Genomic DNA, 23,065 nt, shown 5'->3' on the forward strand with positions numbered 1-23,065 from the left:
TACAGAAACCCTAGGAAACTAATACACTTGGGGTTTTTTTCCTGATAAATTCCATACATTCTTGAATAATTAGTATGCTGTACAAACTTTGTCATCTCCTATTATGTTTTCTAGGATACAGTACCATGAAATGGCTAATTTTAAGTGTGAGTCTCTGATTCTTCTTATTTCTCAGTATCACTGATTGCCACCTCAAATTTCTCTCTTTACATTTTTGGAATAAAAATGAAGAATAGTTATGAATGTGAAGAAACAAGAAATGTGATCAGATAGACATAATGATGACGAAACAGTGACAGTGCTAAGGTCTGGATGTGGATTATCTCATTTACTCCTGACAGTAGTCCTGTGAAACAGGTGCTGTTATCATCCTCATGTTATAGATAAAAATAGTGATGCCAAATAGGGGGCAGAACAAGAATTCAAATCCAGAGCTGTATGACTTCAAATCCACTTTTTTATTATGCTTCCCCACCACTTTGTACAAATCACAATTACTGATCAGCTATTTCTGGTTTAAGAATGATTTAATACTTACAGGCAGCTGTGAGACCTTGTCTCTCTTCCCTTCCTCTCTCCAACTAGATTTTGTTCATGACTCAAAGTCCTAGAGTGACTGATGCAGCAAATTACCTTGCCCTATAGAGTCAATCCTTTCACTCTTCAAATATATTTTTTAAAATTCCTGTATGTCCCTAACGCTGTTCTGGCCTTTGTGAACAAAGGATTCGGAATAGTCAGCAGTGCAGACAAAACCCTTGCTTTCATGGAGCTTCCACTCAGGTGGGAGTAGACTGACAAAAAGCAACAGCTCCACAGTATGTCATGTGGTAATGAATGCAGTGGAGAGGAAATGAAGTAGGGTAAAGGGCCGGGAGAGTGCTGTGGGTGAAGGGGGCAAAGGAATATTATTTTATAAGAGACGATCAGGGAAAGTCTCACTAGTTAAGAGACATTTGGTGAAAACCTGAAGGAAAATTTCCCAGAACTGAAGGTTATGAGTTTCCAGTTTAAAAGGACCTATTGCTCAGCATAGTGAATAAATAAATACCTACTTCAAAGCACATCTTCTGGAAATTTCAGAACATCTTTGAGGAGGAGAGCCTCCTAAAAGTTTTCAAGGATTTAAAACAGAAACAAAAATACCCTGTATAGGCTTCAGATAAGAGTGGCATCTGACTTCTTGATTGTCATATTAGAAGCTAAGACCAAAGAACAGTGACCTTAAAGTTCCAAGTGAATGTGATTTCTAAACTGAAACTGTATTCCAAGCTAAAGTGTCTTTCAAGTAAGAGAAGGGGTCCATTGAGAAGGATAAGAAGAAGACAAAGGAGATCTCCAGAATATTGGTGAAGGCAAGTAGTCTCAGGACAGCAGCTGTTTAGCTGACTGAGAGAGCGTCCAGCCCAAACACGTAAGAGGACGGAAGGCTTCCAAGGTCTTCCCAATTTAATTGCAACATCTAAATAATATTCTTATACTGCTAGGTTTCATTTAGATAAATATCAAAAGAAAAAGCTAAAAATTAAAAGGAGGAATGCCTTTGGTGGGGTGGGTCACAGGGCTGCTTTTTTTGTTAGCTTATTTGATTTTAAGTATGGTTGGGTTTTTTTCCCCACAGTGTACATATATTCCTTTAATAAATTAATGTGTACTTTAAGGAAACAACCTTCTGAATTTGTAAAATCAGGATGGTAATTACTACTTCACAGGGTTGTGAAAGATAAGATATTTAAATTAAGTTCCCCAGCAGAATGATGCCACATAATAGGTGCTCATGAAATGTTAGTTTCTTTCTCTCTGCCAGTTTTGCTGTATTTTCTGTAAAAAAAGATATCTTGAGTTCAAAGCAATCAATGTATGTGAACACATTTGATTTTTAAGTAGGCTGCTGCATCTGATTTTTAAGTAGTGTACTGCTATATCAGACTTAAGTACTGGTTATGCATAATTAAAATAATTATGACAAACATTCAAGATGCCAGATTTTTGGTGAGACAAGTTTTTTCATTGAAAAGTCATAGATTGTACAAATGTATTCAGAAGTGAAGTGCACAGCAAAAAATTAATGTGATGAAATTTAACACACTTTTCCTCAATCACTTTGGATGTACTTCTTATTTCAACAAAACAAGAAAATCTGTCTTCAACAATATTTAGAGATGCATTTGTTATGCATTCAATAAGTCTTGGTTGTCTGTGTTGTTGACCAAATTTCTTTAAGTTATCAGAGTCATTTGTGGCGGGAAAAGTATAAATGTTGAATGCTAAAGTGAAGACACTAGTTTATTACAGTTCCACTTCATTACAGCATTATTATCAGGTGACTGGTAAGCCCTGCACAAATCTTTTCTCAAAATGTTTGATTGGATAAGTGCAGAAGGTTGGGCTAATACTAGCCCATGACATGAGTAACGTAAGCAATGTGTTGTTATGTGTATGTTGCTCTTTGGAATGTATACCCAAGTTTCTGCAAGCTACTGTCCTACATACCTGGGAAATTATTTCACAAAGCGTTCCATTTGTACCTCCGTGGGTAATTTAATCAGCATTTTCTGATCAAAGTAGCTATGATTACAGTGTAGGGTATGTCGTGTCTTATTTCTAATATTCTCTGTGGATGGAACAAAAGACTGAACAGTACTCTTGGTAAGAGGAATACTTTTTTGATAAAGTTACAGACTTTTTCACATGATTATAGTTGCAATGGGATGTACTCTGGACCATGCAATGAACATGTTAAAATGTTACCTGGTAAAAGAACTAAACGTTTCTATAAATGGAAGGAAAAGAAAAAGATTTCAGAGAGTATGAGACAATAATAGCTTGTGAGTCCTGGTAAATGACGAAATCCATAACTAAATTATAGCAAAGAGGTAAACTTTTTGAGGGAAAGAATACTATGTCAAATCAGAGATGAGTGATGAAAATTATTCTCATTTTCTTTTGGTTTATTTTTTCCACTTTTTTGCAGTCCCCCTCTGCCAAACACACAGAATACTATTTTTATTTTAGTCAGGAGATGTTTATATGGTGGTTTGTGCCATGTGCTGTTCTAAGCACTTTGCAAATATTTACTCACGTAGCCCTCTGAGCTACGTACTATTATTATCCCTTTTGTTTTTTAATATTTAATGAAACTTAGGCAATTCTTTGCCAAGACCCTGCATACAAATAGTAAATGGCGCAGCTGGTATCTGAACCTGGTAATCTGGCCATAAAGTCAGTTCTGTTAACCACTATGCTCTTCCACCTGCTAATATTACCTTAGAGTGGTGAGCAAAAGAAGCAGAGTTGTATACTCCTGGGTCCTATGACAGTATCAGTGGTTATATCCTTTACCCTTACAAAAATAAATTCATTAGCAAAATTGTCTGTTTTACTGTTATTTTGTGGGGAAAAATCTGTAGCCATCTATTCAAAAATATAAAAACAGAATACATAGGTTTCTTGTTGCTATTGACAGTCATAGAACAAATTGTGATGAATGAAATTCTTTTTGCTAAAATGCAACTTCCTGCATCATTTAGAGAACTTCTTTACAAAGAACATGTTTGGCACTTGATGACAATAAGTATTGAGTCCAGTTAAATCTTGAACAAGAATGCACAATGTATTTTCAGCATTTTCCAATCCATCTTGTTCTTTCTGATTTCATGTTTACATGCATGGGTATGATGTAAAATTTGACATATGCATCATAAAAGTTATAGGAAATTTTGATTATTTTGTAGGGAATAGTTTTAATTATGCAACAGCTGATGGTGCAGCATAAAGGATGGTCTATAATAATCAAATTTTACAAGTTCAAGCCTACAACTTATCTATGGACAGGACTATATTCTTAAAATTGGTGGTGTTGTCTGACCTTCTCTTGCCAATGAGATAGAAACCATTGTATTTATTTCCTGGCAAGGGGAAGAGGATGTCTCTAATTCTCATGCACAGATATCCCTGTTCTTATTTCTCTAGATGGCCTCTTGAGAGATCTAATAATGGGAGTGTGATTCTGCCCTTAGTCACCATGACTATTTCCTTAGCAAATTCATTAATCTCTCTTTTCTCTCTCAATTTTTGTCACCCATAAAATATCACTCAAGTATTAGCCTTCCCTGAAATATAACTGTTTTTCACTTATTTTTGTCTCCTATCAATATGACATTTTAAGACCAGCATGTTAAATACATTATTTAGTTTTAAATTTGTTCAAAAACCCAAGCCATACGCTCTCTAAGTTTACTATATCCTGGGGCAGATTTATCTGTTAATAGTAACCCGTATTGAAGACAGGTTAAAGAATAGTATGGGCATACAGTCATAATTCTTGAATATGTTGAAAACCAAATTCTTTGTTTTTTATTGGAATTACATCACTGCTGTCAGTGAAACAAATCTCATAGAAGATTTTCAAGATTTTCATGGGTAATAGTATGTTTTGTCTTTAGCTTAGCAGTAATAAATTTATATCTCGTGTTTTATCGCCAAGAGAAAATATATTATCGCTTGTGATGGACAGAAAAATTTGGCTTGTTTTCAAAGCAAATGGTAAATCAATCCTTGAATGCAGTATTTGTGCTGCTGAACTCCATCATGTTTTCTTTGTAGGATCGCTGTTTTGGAATTGATCATGAATTGATTGTGTGCCTTGTCTCATAATTCTGTACCTTTTATACCATTGCTTTTGCCTTTTCTAAGAGAATATCTAGTTATTTCTTATGATGTGGAACTTTGTTTTGTAACTATAATAATTTTTTTTTACTGTCTGCACAGGAATTTAGAAGGAAGTTTTAACCTCTTGAAAGTTATTTTTCGTATTTACTGATATTTTCTGAAACTAAACGTGGTTATTTATGGAGTTGTTTTTCATGTCTATAAAGTTTTGTACTTGGCTGTAACAGATTGGAGGATCATTCATCTCAACTTTTAAAAAGGAAAAAAATGCTTGTTTCATTACATAGGAACTTTCAAAAATAACACTTCTCAAAAAATAGAGGGAAAATGTATTTTGAAATGTAATATTTGAAATGAAAATGTACTAAGACTACTATCATAAAATGGGACAGGATTGCCATTAATTGAATTAAAGGACCTTATTTTTGTTACTGTCACCATTCTAATGGTTCAGAAGTAATGAGTAAAAGTACCACAGATTAATTTTCCCCTTACTTAAGAACTTAAATTTTCCTTTAGAGAATGGATTTTCTATTAAAAAAATAATCAGGAGGCCAGCCCTGTGGCCTAGTGATTAAGTTCAGCCGTGCTCCACTTTGACGGCCCAGGTTTGCGGGTTCAGATCCAGGGCGTGGACCTGCACAACTCGTTGTGGGCCATGCTCTGGTGATGACCCACATACAAAATAGAGGAAGACTGGCACAGATGTTAGCTTGGGGCGAATCTTCCTCAAGCAAAAAGAGGAGGATTGGTAACGTGTTAGCACAGGGTGAATCTTCCTCAGCAAAAAAAAATCAGGGGTATCGTTTTAAAAAATTTAATATATTTGCCATATAACATTGTGTAAATTTAAGGTGTACAGTGTGCTACTTTTGATACATAGATATATTATAATATTCCCATTGTAGTGATATTTATCACATTATGTAATTCATGGTACAGTTTCATTGTATTCATTATACTGTGCATTAGATCACTATAGCTTATTTACTACTTGTTGCAAGTTTGTTCTCTTAAACAACATCAATTTTATCCCCCGACCGACCATTCCCTGGTAATCAACATTTTACTCTGTTTCTTTCAAGTTTGACTTTTAAAAATTCCACATGTAAGTGATATCACACAGTTGTTTCTCTATCTGACTTGCCTCATGTAGCATAATGTGTTCAGGGTTCACCTAGGTTGCTGCAAATGGCAAGATTACCCTCCTTTTTCATGACTCAATAACATTCCATTGGGGTGTGTGTATGTGTGTGTGTGTGTGTGTGTGTATGTGTATGTGTATACCACATCTTTTTTATCCATTCATCCATTAATGGGCACTTAGGCTGTTTCCATATCTTGGCGATTGTGAATAATGCTGCAATTAACATGAGAGTGCATATATCTCTTTAAAATAATTGTTTTCAGTTCCTTTGAGTATATACCCAATAGTGGAATTGCTGGATCATATGGTAGATCTATTTTTAATTTTTTGACGTACCTCCATATAATTTTCCATAGTGATTGGATCAATTTACATTCCTACCAACAGTGTGTAAGTGTTCCTTTTTTACCACATTCTCGCCAGCACCTGTTGTCTCTTGTCTTTTGTTGATAGCCATTCTATTAGTGTGAGGCGCTATCTCATTGTGGTTTTGATTTGCATTTCCCTAATGATTAATGTTATTGAGCATCTTTTCATCTGCCTGAGGCCATTTTGATATCCTCTTTGGAAGAATGTCTATTTAGTTCTTCTACCCATTTTTTAATTGTTTGTTTTTTGTTACTAAAGTATACGAGTTCTTTATATATTTTGGATATTAACCCCTTATCTGATATATCTTTTGCAAAAATTTTTTTCCCATTCTGTAGCTTGTCTTTTTATTTTCTTAATTGTTTCTTTTGCTTGCAGAAGCTTTTGAGTTTGATGTAGTCCCATTTGTTGGTTAGAACCATCATTTTTAAAGGTTTAACTAAGGGATAATATTCTTACAACAAAAAGGTATAGAATATACAAACCAAAGACTGTACGTGCGTTTGTAGTATTTTTTTTTCTATCTCTATCGTTATATAAAGGATAAAGTCTGATTAAAAATGGAAGAGGAAAACAAGTATCTGTGGAACTGAGAAAAGAGGCCCCACATTGTCTCTTGGATTTCTTCCTGAGAACACACAATTTGGGGCCAAACTACTGAGAATATCTCCCTTTCCCTTTCCTTAGTTAACCAATTCTCTTCTACCTTTAAAAAAAACAAGAAAATGGACTCTCTCTCTACTGGCCCCCATTTCCTAGGACCCAGATGTTCAGAAAACTTTCACACATTATCACTCATTTTCAAGTCAGGAACTGCCTCTCAGATTCTGGGTGAATAGCTGTCTCCAGTTGCTGACATAAATGAAAAAGCACAAGTGGAATGTTCTTTTGAAAATTCAGTATATTGTTCCAAAGCTGTATGTTTTGTGACATCTGGATTCATACACATTGAAGAAAGGGGCCAAAGCTGCTGATAAACCTAATGTGGAGGAATATGCAAGCTCTTTTATAAAATCAATAATATTATAGAAATTTGGCGAGTACAGAAAGCTATGAGAAGGAAAATAATAACCCTAAAATGCCACTTACAGATAAATTTGGAGTAATTGACTTTAGTATATACCATAGTGGTTAAGGGAAATCACTCCAGAGCCAAGTGAGATGTGAATTCTGGCTCCACTACATTGTGACGTTGGGCAGGTTATTCAAACCTGTCTGTGTTTCCATTTCCTCATCTGTAAAATGGGCAAAATAATAGCATTTACTTCTTAGGTTGTATGTTTTAGAACTCTTCTCCCTACAAAACCGCTGTTAGAATTTTCAGTTTTTCTTTTTTTTAATGCTTTGTGACTTATCTGTTGGAGTTCTACTAGATTTTAGTTTGCTTCAGTTAGTTGTAAGGGAATAATGGAAACTGGGTGAAGCGGACTGCACCTGCTGTATTCAGTAGTGTTTTGGATTATATAGCGTATGTGTATGTTGTTGTATCAGTGCTATGCCAAAGATGACTGTACCATGAAAACTAAGGCAAAAACAAATGCCTGATGACTTATTTTTACTGAAACTGAAGTGTTCTCTGCATTATATAGGAAAGGTAGATTAATAGTGCTTCACTTGTGACAGCAGATGAACTTAATAGGAAATCAACAAGCCTAACTGACAGTTATATATATATATATATATTAAAGCCACTGAAGAAATGAGTTTTTGAATAACTTACTAAAGTTCAATGTAAGCCCTCCTTTTATTTTTATTTTTTTAATTATTTTTTTATTCAGATTTCCACCGTTTTTAAAAAAATTATTTTATTGAGGTCATACTGGGTTATAACATTGTGTAATTTCAGGTGTGCATTATTATATGTCAGTTTCTATATAGACTGCATCTTGCTCACCCACAATAGTCTAGTTTTTATCCATTACCGTACATATATGCCCCTTTACCCCTTTCACCCTGCCCTCCACCCCCTTCCCCTCTGGTAACCACTAATCTGTTCTCCTTATCCATGTGTTTATCTTCCACATATGAGTGAAATCATGTGGTGTTTTTCTTTTTCTGTCTGGCTTATTTCACTTAACATAATACCATCAAGGTCCGTCCGTGTTGTTGCAAATGATATAATTTTGTCTTTTTTTATGGCTAATATTCCGTTGTGTTTCTGTGTGTGTTTGTGTGTGTGTGTATCTGCTTTATCCATTCATCAGTTGATGGGCACTTGGGTTGCTTCCACATCTTGGCTGTTGTGAATAATGCTGCAGTGAACATAGGGGTGTATAAATCTCTTTGTATTGTTGATTTCATGTTCTTTGACTAAATACCCAGCAGTGGGATAGCTGGATCATATGATAGTTCTAGTTTTAATTTTTTGAGAAATCTCCATACTATTTACCGTAGTGGCTGCCTCAGTTTGCATTCCCACCAGCAGTGTATGAGGGTTCCCTTTTCTCCACATCCTCTCCAATGTTTGTTATTTTTTGCCTTGTTAATTATAGCCATTCTGACATGTGTAAGGTGATACCTTGTTATAGTTTTGATTTGCATTTCCCTAATAATTAGTGATGTTGAACATCTTTCTATGTGGCCATCTGTATATCTTTTTTGGAAAAATGTCTGTTCATATCCTCTGCCCATTTTTTGATAGGGTTGTTTGTTTTTTTGTTGTTGAGTTGTGTGAGTTCTTTATATATTTTGGAAATTAACCCCTTGTTGGATATATGATTTGCAAACATTTTCTCCCAGTGGGTGGATTGTCTTTTCATTATGTTCATGGTTTCATTTGCCTTGCAGAAGCTTTTAAGTCTGATCTTGTCTCATTTGTTTGTTTATTTATTTTTTGCTGAGGAAGATTTGCCTTGGGCTAACATCTGTTTCCAATCCTCCTCTGTTCTTTTACTTGAAGAAGATTAGCCCTGAGCTAACATCTGTGCCAATCTTCCTCTATTTTTTTATTAAGATTATGATAGTTAACAACCTTGTGAAATTACAGTTGTACATTATTATTAGTCATGTTGTAGCTATACCACTTCACCCTTACCCTCCCCCCACCTCCCCTTTCCCCTGGTAACCACCGATCAGTTCTCTTTGTCTATATGTTGACTACCACCTATGAGTGGAGTCATACAGAGTTCGTCTTTCTCTGTCTGGCTTATTTCACTCAACATAATACCTTCAAGGTCTATCCATGTTGTTGTCTTCTTCTATTTTTTTTTTGTACAGGGGACACCTCCACAGCGTGGCTGATGAGTGGAGTAGGTCTGTGCCCAGGATCCGAACCAGCAGACCTGCGCCACTGAAGCAGACTGCATGGAACTTTAACCACTTGGTCACTGGGCCGGGCCCCTCATTTGTTTATTTTTTCTTTTGTTTCCCTTGCTTAAGTAGATGTGTATTTGAAAAAATACTACCAAGACTGATGTCAAAGAGTGTACTGCCTACATTTTCTTCTAGGAGTTTTATAGTTTCAGGTCTGACATTCAAGTCTTTGATCCATTTTGAGTTACTTTTTGCGTATGGTGTAAGATAATGGTCTACTTTCATTCTTTTGCCTGTGGCTGTCCAGTTCTCCCAAGACCAGTTATTGAAGAGACTTTCCTTTCTCCATTATATGTTCTTGCCTTTTTTGTCAAAGATTAGCTATCCTTATTTGTGTGCTTTTATTTCTGGGCTCAGTTCTGTTCTGTTGATCTGTGCCAGTACCGTGCTGTTTTGATTACTATGGCTTTGTAGTATATTTTGACGTCGGGGATTGTGATACCTCCAGCTTTGTTCTTTTTTCTCAGGATTGCTTTAGCTATTTGAAATACTTTTTTGTTCCCTGAAAATTTTAGGATTCTTTATTCTTTTTCCGTAAAGAATGTCATTGGGATTCTGATTGGGATTACATTGAATCTGTAGATTGCTTTAAGTAATATGGATATTTTAACTATGTTTATTCTTCCAATTCATGTGCATGGAATATCTTTCCATGTCTTTGATTTCTTTCAATAATGTCTTATAGTTTTCAGTGTATGGGTCTTTTACCTCCTTGGTTAAATTTATTCCTAGATATTTTATTCTTTTTGTTGTAATTGTAAATGGAATTGTATTTTTTTTTTGCTGAGGAAGATTTGCCCTGAGCAAACATCTGTGCCAGTCTTCCACTGTTTTGTTAGTGGGTCACCACCACAGCATGGCCGCCGATGAGTGTTGTAGGTCCATGCCAAGGAACCAAACCCAGGCCACCAAAGCGGAGCGTGCCAAACTCAGCCACTAGGCCATGGGGCCGGCTCCAGTGGGATGGTATTCTTGACTTCTCTTTCTGCTAGTTCATTATTGGTGTATAGAAATGCAACTGATTTTTGTAAGTTGATTTTGTAGCCTGCAACTTTGCTGTAGTTGTTGTTTATTTCTAATAGTTTTCTGGTGGATTCCTTAGGGTTTTCTTTATACAGAATCATGTCATCTGGAAACAGCAAGAGTTTTACTTTTTCGTTTCCAGTTTGGATACCTTTTATTTCTTTTCCTTGCCTAATTGCTCTGGCCAAAACCTCGAGTACTATGTTGGCTAAGAGTGACAAGACTAGGCACCATTGTCTTGTTTCTGTTCTCAGAGGTATGGCTTTCAGTTTTTCACCGTTAAGTATGATGATGGCTGTGGGTTTGTCATATATGGCCTTTATTATGTGAAGGTACTTTCCTTCTATACCCATGTGATTGAGAGTTTTTATCATGAATAGATGTTGAATCTTGTCAAATGCTTTTTCTGCATCTATTGAGGTGATCATATGATTTTTATTCCTCATTTTGTTAATGTAGGGTATCACACTGATTGATTTGCAAATGTTGAACCATCCCTGCCTTGCTGGTATAAATCCCACTCGATCATGGTGTATGAAACTTTTAATGTATTTCTGTCTTCAATTTGCTAATATTTTGTTGAGGATTTTCCACCTATCTTCATCAGCAATATTGACCTGTAATTTTCCTTTTTTGTGTTGTCTTTGTCTGGCCTCATAGTGTGAGTTAGGAAGCATCCTGCTTCTTCAATTTTTTGGAATAGTTTGAGAAGTATAGGTAGTAAGTCTTCTTTGAATGTTTGGTAGAATTCTCCAGAGAAGCCATGTGGTCCTGGATTTTTGCTTTTTGGGGGAGGTTTTTGATTATTATTTCAATCTCTTTCCTCATGATTGGTCTATTCAGATTCTCTATTTCTTTTTGTTTCAGTTTTGGAAGGTTGTATGAATCTAAGAATTTATCCAGTTCTTCTAGATTGTCCAATTTGTTGGTGTATAGTTTTTCATAGTATTCTCTTATAATCCTTTGTATTTCTGTGGTACCCGTTGTAATTTCTCCTTTTCATTTTTAATTTTATTTATTTAAGCCTTCTCTTTTTTTTTCTTAGAGAGTCTGGTTAAGGGTTTGTCAATTTTGTTTATGTTCTCAAAGAATTAGCTCTTAGTTTCATTAATCATTTATATTTTCTTTTTTTAAGTCTCTATTTCGTTTATTTCTACTCTAATTTTTATTGTTTCCCTCCTGCTGACTTTAGGCTTTGTTTGTTCTTTTTCTAGTTCTGTTAGGTGTAGTTTAAGATTACTTATTTGATATTTTTCTTGTTTTTTGAAGTAGGCTTGTATTGTTATAAACTTCCGAGTATTGGTTTTGCTGCATCCCATAAGAGTTGCTATGTTGTGTTTTCATTTCATTTGTCTCCAGGGGTTTTTGATTTCTTCATTGATCCAGTAGTTGTTAAGTAGCATGTTGTTTAGTCTCTAAGTATTTGTGACTTTCCCAGCTTTTTTCTTGTAGTTGATTTCTGGTTTCATAGCATTGTGGTCGGGAAAGATGTTGATATGATTTCAGTCTTCTTAAATTTATTGAGAATTGCTTTGTTTCCCAATGTATGGTCTATCTTTGTTAATGTTCCATGTGCACTGGAGAGGAATGTGTCTTCTGCTGGTTTTGGATGGAATGTTCTCTATATATCTATTAATCCATCTGATCTAGTGTTCTATTTAAGGCCACTGTTTCCTTGTTGACTTTCTATCTGGATGATCTATCTATTGATGTAAGTGGGGTGTTGAGGTCCCCTACTATTGTGTTGCTATCAATGTCTCCCTTTAGGTCTATTAATAGTTGCTTTATATACTTTGGTGCTCCTGTGTTAAGTACGTATATATTCATAAGTGTATGTCCTCTTGGTGGAATGTCCCTTTTGTCATTATATACTGTCCCTCTTTGTCTCTCACCTTTTTTTTATCTTGAAGTCTGCTTTGTCTGATAGAAGTATGGCAACACCTGCTTTCTTTTGCTTGCCATTTGCTTGGAGTACCATCTTCCATTCCTTCACTCTGAGTCTATGTTTGTCTTTAGAACTGAGATGTGTTTTCTGGAGGCAGCATATTGTTGGATCTTGTTTTCTAATCCATCCAGCCACTCTCTGTCTTTTGATTGGAAAATTCAATCCATTTACATTTAGGGTAATTGTTAGTATATGGGGGCTTAATACTACCATTTTATCTCTTGTTTTCGTGTTATTCTGTATTCTCATTATTTCTTTTCGCTTGTATTTCTGACTGCCATTTCAGTTTGTTGGTTTTCTACAATGGTTTTCTCTTTTTTTATGATTTGTGACTCTACTCTGATTTTTTGTTTAATGGTTACCATGAGGTTTGTATAAAAGATCTCATAGATGAGATAGTCCATTTTCTGATAGACTGTTGTCTCCATTAGCCTAAGCAGGTTCTGTCCCAGTCCTTTTCCCATCTGAGTTATTGTTGTCACAAATTATTCATTTTTGTGTTATTTTTGACTAAATTGAAGTGTTTATAGTTATGTTTGATGCTTTCTTTTCCTTTATCTTTCATGTTATAAATAAGTGTTTGCTAACCTATTCTGATTGAGAGTTGCACTTTTCTGATTTTGTCTATCTGTTTCCTTGCTCAGAGCTTTTTAAACCTTTGCCTTTTTGTTTCAGGTAGGAAGGATTCCTTCATCATTTCTTGTAAGGCAGGTCTAGTGGCAATGAACTCCCTCAGCTTTTATCTGGGAAAGTTTTTATTTCTCCATTATATCTGAAGGATAATTTTGCTGGATAGAGTATTCTTGGCTGAAAGTTTTTATCTTTCAGTATTTTGAATATATCATTCCACTCTCTCCTAGCCTGTAAGGTTTTTGCTGAGAAATACACTGAAAGCCTGTTAGGAGTTCCTTTGTAGGTTATTTTCTTCTGCCTTGCTGCCCTTAATATTTTTTCTTTGTCATTGACTTTTGCCAGTTTTAATATTGTATGCCTTGGAGAAGGTCTTTTTGCATTGATCTAATTTGGAGTTCTATTGGCTTCATATACTTGTAAGTCCAGTTTCTTCCTCAGGTTTAGAAAGTTCTCAGTTATTATTTCTTTGAATAAGCTCTCTGCTCCTTTCTCCTTCTCTTCTCCCTCTGGAATACCTATGATCCTAATGCTACTTTTCCTAGTTGATTCGGATATTTAAGAATTACCTCATTTTTTTCAAAGCTTAGTTCTCTCTTCCGCTCCATCTGAAGTATTTCTGTATTTCTCTCTTCTAATTCACTAATATTGTCCTCCATAAGATCTGTTCTATTTTTATAGTTTCTACATTATTTTTTATCTCATTAATTATGTTCTTCATATCCAGAATTTCTGTATAATTTTTTTAAGAGTTTCAGTCTCTTTGGTGAAATATTATTCTGTTGCTTAATTTTATTCCTGAACTCATTGACCTGTCTTTCTGTGTTGTTTTGTAACTCATTTAATTTCCTCATGGCAACTATTTTGAATTCTGTCATTTAGATTGTAATCTTCTGTGACTTCAGGATTGGTTTCTGGAGACTTGTCCTTTTCCTTCTTCTCTGCAGTGTTACTGTGGTTCTTCATGGTATTAGATGAAATGATCCTTTGCTGGCGCATTTGTAGTAGTAGTATGTTGCAGATTCCACCTGCCACTGCTGGGGATGGGGTCAGAAGCTGTATTTTCTGATTCTGCCTCATCTGCTGGTAGTTGTACTGGTGGGCCTCTCTGCATTCACATGGGCTGGCTGCAGCTTCTCTGCGGATTGTGCTTCTGCAGCCAGGGCCTCTGTGTTCAGTGGGCAGGTTGCACTTGCACAGGTGGGGCCAGTTGAGCTGCTGTGCTAGGCAGGGGTGGCACTTTCATTCAGGCTGGTGCTGGCTGAACTGCTGCCACTCAGGAGGGAGCATTCAAGTGGGTGGAGCCACCTTAATCAGGGGGTGCTCCTGTGGGCCAGCCTACCACTCCAAAAGCATTCCTGTGCAGGCCAAGCTGCCTCCATATCCACTCACAGTCACACCAGCTGCTGTGTGAGGATCTGTGACCTGGATTGCTGCCTCTGGGGATGGGGAGGGGTCCACTCACCCAGTTCAATTGCTTCCCAGGGATCCAGTCCACCTAACTTCAGATGTATGGCTGTGTGAATCTCTCAGGTGTCCTGATGTTTTGTGTAGGGAATCCTCTGTTGGTTAATGAATGTCTGTTTAGTTGTAACTTAGAAGGGACAGAGAAAGGGAACAACTTATTCCGCCATGATGCTGACATCATTCCCTATAAGCCATCTTTTTAAATGAGTAGAGCCAGTATCATAGGCATGTCCTTGGCTCTGTGAGTACATTCAGAGATATCATCCTTTAATATCCAACCCTTTCCCAAAATGCTTTTAGTTGCTTTTTGTTGTTTATTAATGAATGTTTTTCATAGTAATAGAAGTATTGCTTTTGTTCTTGTACAATATTGTTACTCAGTATGATGAAATAAAACTAGAAGATGATTTGCTTATATTTTTCCACTTACTATTTTGCTTATTTTTCTTTGAAATATAGTGGTATTCATATGAAAGCCTGAATATTGAGAAAGGTTACTGATCTCTGATTTTGTCTAGTCTCTGTGATGCTTCCTCCCTGCCAGTTGCCATTTCAGGTGAGGAAATGCAATCTACTAAATCATTTTAGCTGGAAAAGCAAGGTAAAGCTCTAGTGCTTAGCCATAAGTTGTAAAAACATTGTGTGGCCATCAAAATTGTCACTTTTTTGGCATGTGCCTCTTCTAAACACTTGTAAGTACTTTGCTAACCATATGACTAGGAGATCCTCTGGTCTTTAATTATAAAGACCTCTTTATCAGAAGAGAAGTGTGTTTGTGTGTGTGTGTGTCTTGTGGTTCCATCAAATTCAAATAAAAGTTAGAATTTCAGTGGCATTTCTAAAGTGGGTGGTTTTGGTGTTTGTCATTCCAATTATAAACAATGATTTCCTTTTCTAATATGAACTCTCAAAAGAACACAGTGGGAAGACCTCAGTATCAAAATGCCAAACTGTTTATGGTTTCAGTTAGAAGCTGCTGTCTTTCTGATCTTCTTCTGTTCAAAAGAGGGAGCATACATACAGACTGGCATACACCTCAGTTTGACTGCTATTTAAATGTGTTTCTGTTTGGAAGAGGAGAAGATAGGTATTAGCAGTGTTTTTGTTTGTTAATTTGGTGAGAAATAAAATGGATGTGCAAGTAATTTTTAATTATATGCAGCTAGCTTATTTTTTGTGCCCTTTGATTTTCAGAAAATCATGCATTTATGGTCTTAAGGTTTCTTAATGGCTGTCACATTGACTTATATAACTGTACCAAAGTCAGAATTCCATAATTACTTCAGTATGGTGTAGGGGGAAAATAAGCTGTCTATATTCTTCATAATTCAACAGATATACTATTTGATTGATTCATAACTAGGAAAAATTATCCTAGTATTTTAAAACAAAACCAATATTTGTTGATACTGAATTTGGAAATTCACATAAATATAGCCTTCAATAATCCACTTAGACTTGTTTTCAAGCCATTTGTTTATTCAGCAAATATTTATTAAGCAATTACTATGAGGCAAACACTATATTTTGTGCTGAGGATATAGCAGTGAACAAGGTAGGTACAGTCCCTGCCACCGTGGAGCTTACAGGTACCAGGCCAAGGAGCAGATAGACATCCAATATATGAATAGTTAAATTATAGTTGTGGTAAGTTCCAAGAAGGACAAGAACAGAATGCTATGTTAAATGTATAATAGGAGGACCATAGTTTGACAAGGTGGTAACCAAGCATTGAAATTGATTGATACTCTTGTGTTTGAATTATAATATTATGAGATTCCAGAAGTGAAAGAGACCTTTAAAATTATGTAGTTCAACCCTTCATTCAGTGTTTGAATCTGTCTTATAATTCATTTGATCATTGCTTGTTTTTGACTTACAAAATGGCATTTTCATGTAGTTCAACCTAATAGAACCATTTATTAGGTCCGATGCTGCATCATGACTACATAAGATGGATTAGTCAAGACAACCCTACCCAACTCTCTATACAGAGGAGAAATGTGAAAACAGATATTTACAGCATAGTGATTATCTGCAGAAATAAAATGGCTTAAGTGCTCTCACATAACCAAAATGAACATTCTGGGTGCTAAGTTGAGAGTTGTAGTTGTATGATCTAATATATCAGTTCAAAACTCTTTCACAGTCTATGAGGCTGTTCCTAACCAGTGAGGAATTTTCTGCATGGACGTGGGTTTTAGCCACTTTCTAACTTGAGCCTATTAACTAAAGAGTGAAGCGTTTACTGATATTTCTTCAGCTTCTTAGAGAACTCCTCCCTGATGTTGTAGGAGATTAAGATTTTATCAGTCTCTTCATTCTGTACCTCAGAAGCTGCATTTCCCTGACCATGGCAGCACAGCAAATGGTGGTAGCTTCATAGATGGTAAAAATTACTTTGAGAAGCAACTTCTGCCAATCGGGATTCCACCTAGTGCAAGTAGGTCCTAATTGGGTAAATGGTGAAATGACTATTTTCCCTTGGTGTATAATTTGATTGGCTTCAGTTAGTTACTTGAAACTGCACAAGCCTGAGATGAGTTCCTTTATGTTCTTGTTTCACCATAACAACATAGTGGTGCTAATAAGCTCTGGTATCAGAAAACGGATATACTATGGTCCCTGTCCTCAAATTATTTTAAAGTATTTCTAAATCTAAATGTTTACAAAAGGTTCGATAAGTGAAATATCTTCTTTCATCCATCCATCCATCTATCCATCTATCCATCTATCATTTATTAAGTACCTACTGATGCCAGGCATTGTTTTAAGCTCTAGGGATAAGCTGAAAACAAGACAAAGACCCTGGCCACCACGCCCACCCCCAATAAAAGAGACATTAAACATCAGTACATAATATGATGATAAGAGCTATAAAGGAAAAAATAGTGCAGAATTTTAAAAAAAAAGTACAGAGGAGAATGTGATCAACTCTGTGTAGGAAATAGGATAAACTACATGAAGAAAATGATTTTAAATATGAGTTTTGAAGGGTAAATAAGAGTATGACAGGCAGACCAGGTAAAGAAGGAACTGTCAGACAGAGAAGGAGCAACACCAAAGCTGGAAGGCATGAAACAGGGAATTACAAATAGTCATGCAAACTTGTAACAAAGATTTAGTATAGATGTTAAGAAGATATGGTATGTAATCTCCTTGAAAGAGTGTTGACTAATGGAATAGCATCATATTCAGATTTAAGAAAAATTGTTTTCTCAACAGTTCTCAGATTTATTCAGGTATTAGAACTCCTGGTAGTAAATATGCTTTGTGCAGAACACAATAAATTATCATTATAATTAACCTTCAACTGTCTGAAAATGTCATTATCTGAATTTGGAACCATTCTAGACATTTTTAAGGTTAATTAACAGCAATAGATTTTAGCATTTTAAAATATGTTTAAGAAGAAAAATTCACACTTGAGAAAATTGTATACGTGAACTTTTTCTGTCATTTGGGAGAAGATTACTGTTACTCTCTTTTATCCTCAGAATGCCAGTGTTGTTCGGTAGCATAGCTTGGGAACTGCTGCACTACAGTAGATTCATCAAATGGACAATCAACCTGTGCGTGAAGAGTTAGGGAGTCACTGTCTCTTAGAGCAGAAAGCTGCTGCCAATGGCTCTGACTTCCTTTCATTCAGCTGAATCTCTCTCCCCCTTATAACTTAGACTCACTGCCCTTACTTCTAACTCTTGGATAGAATTATGGAAATCGTGACCTATTTTTTAGAATTATTCTGAGGAATAAGTAAAAATAATCCCAGTATGCTGTGTAATATTTTAAGGTCAATTATAAATGACAATTAATAATAATGATGAAGCTTTGTATCATCTTTGGTGATGAAAGGATAGGGGTTTCGTTTCGTATAGGGCACAGGGTGGGAATTTGTGGTCTGCAAGTCTGCAGAGTCATACCCATAGTTTGTTCCTTTCTGTGTAACTTTTGTTTATGCCTTTCTTTCCCTATGATTCTTGAGTATCAATAGGGTTTAAAGAAGTCGTTCATCTGAAGTAGAAATAGGAATCCAGAAATAAAGGCAGAAGAAAATACAACGTTAGAGCATTATGATTCTTAAAGGAAGATGAAACAAGATAACCCATTACAATTTACGATAGAATTACAGGAGACTTTAAATTTAAATCATTGAGACTTGAGGAGAGAAAGAGGAGGAAACAAAGGGTGCCAAAGGATATACATACATTCACACATATACACACACAGAGATATGTACACATATATAGTAAGATAGTATGAGAGATATATTACACATTATATATATATATACACACACACATAAATATAGATAGATTGAGGATATGTGCTTCCATCAGCTGTTTGTTAAATGGTAGGTAACATTGATACTGTGCTCTTCTCATGTCTGCTGTGTTCCACTGTCTGAAGTGGTAAGTGGAGTCTATTCAGTGATTCAAAATTTGAATTTTTAAATTGATCAATCCTGATATGCTAACCTCAGCAACTGAGCAGCCGCATAATGTGCTAGGTCATCATATCAATAATGAAGCTTACATCATTGACCTGCCTTTCTTTTTTGGAATGTAGAAAAAAATACCTTAGAAATATGTCTGATTTTAAAACAAACCAAATGATGACTGAGAATAGTGGCGTTATCTATAATTTAAGCACATCTAGTTGACTAATTAGTAAGAGCCACTCAGTTTATAAAATTAATTTTTGATTATTCTTTATTTTAAAATGAAGTTCTAGTTTAAGAGCTGAATGAAGAGTTTTAAGGAAATAAAAATTTTCTAAATTTAAAATATTTCCATTGTGATAAGTGAAGGTGATTCTACTGAGTGAGTTTAAGATAATAATATGTGCGTTAACAGACTTCAAGATATGTATCAGCTGTAAGATATTTACCTAGTTTTTGTAGTTTGAAAAGTTTACATTTTAATTCAGTATAATAACGTTCAAAATAAGAATCTCTGAAATTTATTTTATTTTTCTATTCCTAAAACAGGACAGATTTTGAACTAGATTTTTAAAAAAATCACTTATTAAAACACACAGATGCACACATCAACCCTACTGCCCCTTGGGACAGAAAAAACGAGTACGTAGCTTGGTAAATCGCATTGCTTGTCCTGAAGTAGATTGCCTGCACCCAGTGCTGTAAAGAGAGGCGTGGTGAGTAAGGAAGGGTGGCTATTGTTTAGTGCTCTCTAGCAACAGAACTGGAGGAAAAAAAAGGGTTGAATTTGACTGGCGATGGCTCTGGCTTTTCTGCATTCCAAACTGTCTGAGGCACAGAGCGAGAGCAAAAGAGAGAGAGAGAGAGCAAAAGCGAGCACGGGCGAGTACGGTACACAAAGTGTTTTGAGTTTCTGACTGGCATGCCGGAAAGATCATGTTAGTAACACCCAGAAACTTCACAGAATGCAAGCCCCAGGTAAGAGTTCCTAGAGTCTGAGATTGAAATTAAAAGTTTGTATATAATTAAAGGGAATATTTTGGGTTTTTTTTAAGTACACAATGCAATGACTGTTTACCTTTGTGATTGCTGGCTTTAAAAAAACAAGTTGGTTTTCATTACAGTGAGTTCACAGGAAGACTGTGTGGAGGCTATCAGCATTCCAGTACAAAATCCAGCACAAGCATAGCCTTCTGAGAAACTTGTAAATTGAAAGAGTAATGATCACAGCAAAATAGTAACGCCACAACATTTACTTGTTCTTTTAATAATTTGAAGTGGATTCTTAGTCTGGATCCTCCCCAGAATTCTTTATGAAATATTAAGATAACTAGGAATAGATACAGTTCATTTCTCTCTGAGGGAGAAAAACTATATTGACCATCAATAAGATTGTAACAGCCTTGCTTGAATCTCAGTAGCACGTAATAAATGTCTCATTCAGAAAGTTCAACAGGTTGGATCCATAGACAACAGTAAGAGCATTCAAATGAGAACTTTGTTCCTTTTGCCCAAGGTAGGCTTTTAACATCCTCTGCCAATAAATGACAAGTTAGAAACTTTAACTGACTGGCTCATTGAAAGTTACATCTGGAAGATTTATAGATCACCCATAGTCCAGGCTCTCCGTTTTCAGTGAGAACATTGAGGTCTGAGGGATTTGTCCTCGCCCAAGATCACAGAGTTAGGAACAGAGTAGAAATGAAAATCTCCTGATTTTCAGTTTACTGTTTTTTCCTGGTACCAGTTACATTTAGGCTTTTCATTTTATCTATACTGTATCTGCTGGCCTCAGATACCACGAATTATTGCCTAAATAGGTCAAATAGATCATAAACCTCGATTGAGTTTTATGGGGAGGAGATATAGGGGAATGGATGTCATCAAATCAATATTGATACCATGCTCTTGGTCAAAAACAAAAATATATGACAAAATATTTATTAGAAGAAAAAAAGGGCTTTCAGTTAAGGAAAATGACTATAGTTTGTACGCTACTTTTATATAAACAATTACATAGCTGTGGCATATTCTGCATATCTGTATGTAAAATTAAAACTCTTTCAAATTGATTTTAATTTGTTTTAAAGACTTTAGGACTTAGAAATTTTCTGTGTAGTTTATGTTAGTAAAGCTTTCCCTATGTACTAATACCCATTTTTGTAATTTGTATCTATTTACTGGAAGCAAAAAATCATTCCATATTCACTGCCTTCTCTATGTTTATTTTTTAAAAATTTAAGATAAGGTTTTTAAATTATCCAACTGTTGGGACCAATTATTTCAGTATCCAAGGTACAGCTGTTTCTCTCCGTTTATGTGTCCTCTGTTAGTTCACCTCATGAATTATGTGTTAGAGGATAACTTAAGTGGAGGATTTTGAGTCACAACAGACAGTGAACATCTGTCTTCATACATTTTCATTTAGTCCCTAAAAATGGTTGCTGCCCTTTCTATTTTTCTGGAGACCGTTGTGGGGTTGAGAGAGGCCACACTATTCTAGTGAGCTAAATGGTAAAGATAGCCACTGTCAAAAGGATCTGTCATGGCCCTTTACAACTCCTGGGAACAAGTTAGCTTGATTTGGCTATAAGCACAGTGAAGGGATGTTGTTCTTTTGTGTTAAAGCTTGACCTGCTCATTCCAGTTTTCAACTGGGTCTGTGTAAATGCAGTAGTGATTAACAAGTCTGTGTGGGATGAGCACTAAATTGTAAGGAATGGTTTCATTACTGCTCTCGGCTATTGGAAACCAAATTACAAAGTGCATTCTCCACCCAGTAGGAAACAAGAGACTGTTTGTCTTACTGCAGAATCCATTATTTAAGCACACTGTTTATAAGAGGGCTGGTGGCTGTGAGAATGAGGACATAATGCTCTAGTCAACTTAAACAGTGTTCATGTTGTATTCACAGGGCTTAGATTTTTCTCATCTTTTATCCTGCATGTGAAACGACTGCCATGATATGTGTGCGTTTGTGTATGTGTGTATATGATAGATCAATTGATAGATAGACAAGGCAGACACACAGAGAGAGATATTAAGGTGGACCTGTGGCCTGAGTGTATTTCCCCATGACAGAAAAAATCAGAGGTCATTAAACTGTTGCTGGTATTTTACTGACCTAACTTGAAAGAAATTACTTTATTAACCAAGCTAATCATTATAAAACTGATTACCATGCATTAGAAAGAGAAAAATATTAGAAGGAAACACGTACTCTTTTTTTCTCTTCTGAATACAAATGTTAGATTATGCAGGTTTATACTTTCTGTGTTAAAGAAAAGCAATAGTAAGATGCCCATTTTGTGACTAAAGACAAATTTTAAATGAGAATAAAGTGGGTAGAGTGAAATGAGTAACATGAGAAAAGAAACTCTCATATGTATGTGAAATAATTTTCTTTTGACCAGTATTTTCTTGAAGGCAGGCCCATTTTCACTACTTATGATTTTTTCCTTGATATTAGTTTCCTTAAAAAAATTTTTTTCATGAAATGTATATATCCCTATAAACATAGTTTATATATTAAATTTTCAAAGAAAGTAAATAGGTCTGCAATATAGCTATGACATTTTTCTGGTGGAAGTTTGGCAGTAGTTGATCAAAACTTTTTTCTCATTCAAAGGAATTATTTCTCCTTTCCTCCTGCAATTTCTCCCTACCTCTTGGTTATAATTCTGTGTTTTGTATCCCGTTTAAACCATAAGGATAAAATCTCTTCAAACAAAAGTGAAGACAAAAAACAGGCCAGGGACAGGGGCTTAAGGCTGGATGTGTAAAATACTGAGTTTTCACATTAATTATTTACTCATAAAAGTTACGGGATTATCCCTTTGAAGCTCAGAGAATCCTTTTATGTAGATAACATGGTTTTGTTTCCCCTTCTGCTCCAATCTTGACCTTTATCGGCCTGTAAAGAGGAAACGTGTTGTGGACTGGTTTCATTCTTTCTGTTCTTGCGCGCTCTCTAGCGGTTGTTCATAGTGGTTCTTGTTTTCAGTTCCCTGTACATCAGTTCCAGTGAAGAAGCAGTGACTGTGGTGAAATAAGGTTCAAC

General features: G+C 35.6%; 1 protein-coding gene across 16 annotated transcripts in view; it reads left to right on the forward strand.

The window, feature by feature from the left end:
* The window catches only part of RASAL2 (RAS protein activator like 2), a 366,259-nt gene that overhangs the window by 218,623 nt on the left and 124,571 nt on the right, over positions 1-23,065 (forward strand). For 4 of the 16 annotated variants that reach the window (XM_070591626.1, XM_070591629.1, XM_070591633.1 and 1 more), the window contains exon 1: positions 19,704-19,983. The exons of the other annotated variants lie outside the window; for them this stretch is intronic. In XM_070591626.1, coding sequence (XP_070447727.1) covers positions 19,971-19,983 — 13 coding nt within the window. In that variant the 5' untranslated portion in view covers positions 19,704-19,970. Of the gene's footprint in view, positions 1-19,703; positions 19,984-23,065 lie in introns of those variants that run through there. 16 annotated transcript variants of the gene reach the window in all.

Source organism: Equus przewalskii, chromosome 23 (genome assembly GCF_037783145.1).
Source record: "Equus przewalskii isolate Varuska chromosome 23, EquPr2, whole genome shotgun sequence".
Lineage (NCBI taxonomy): Eukaryota > Metazoa > Chordata > Mammalia > Perissodactyla > Equidae > Equus > Equus przewalskii.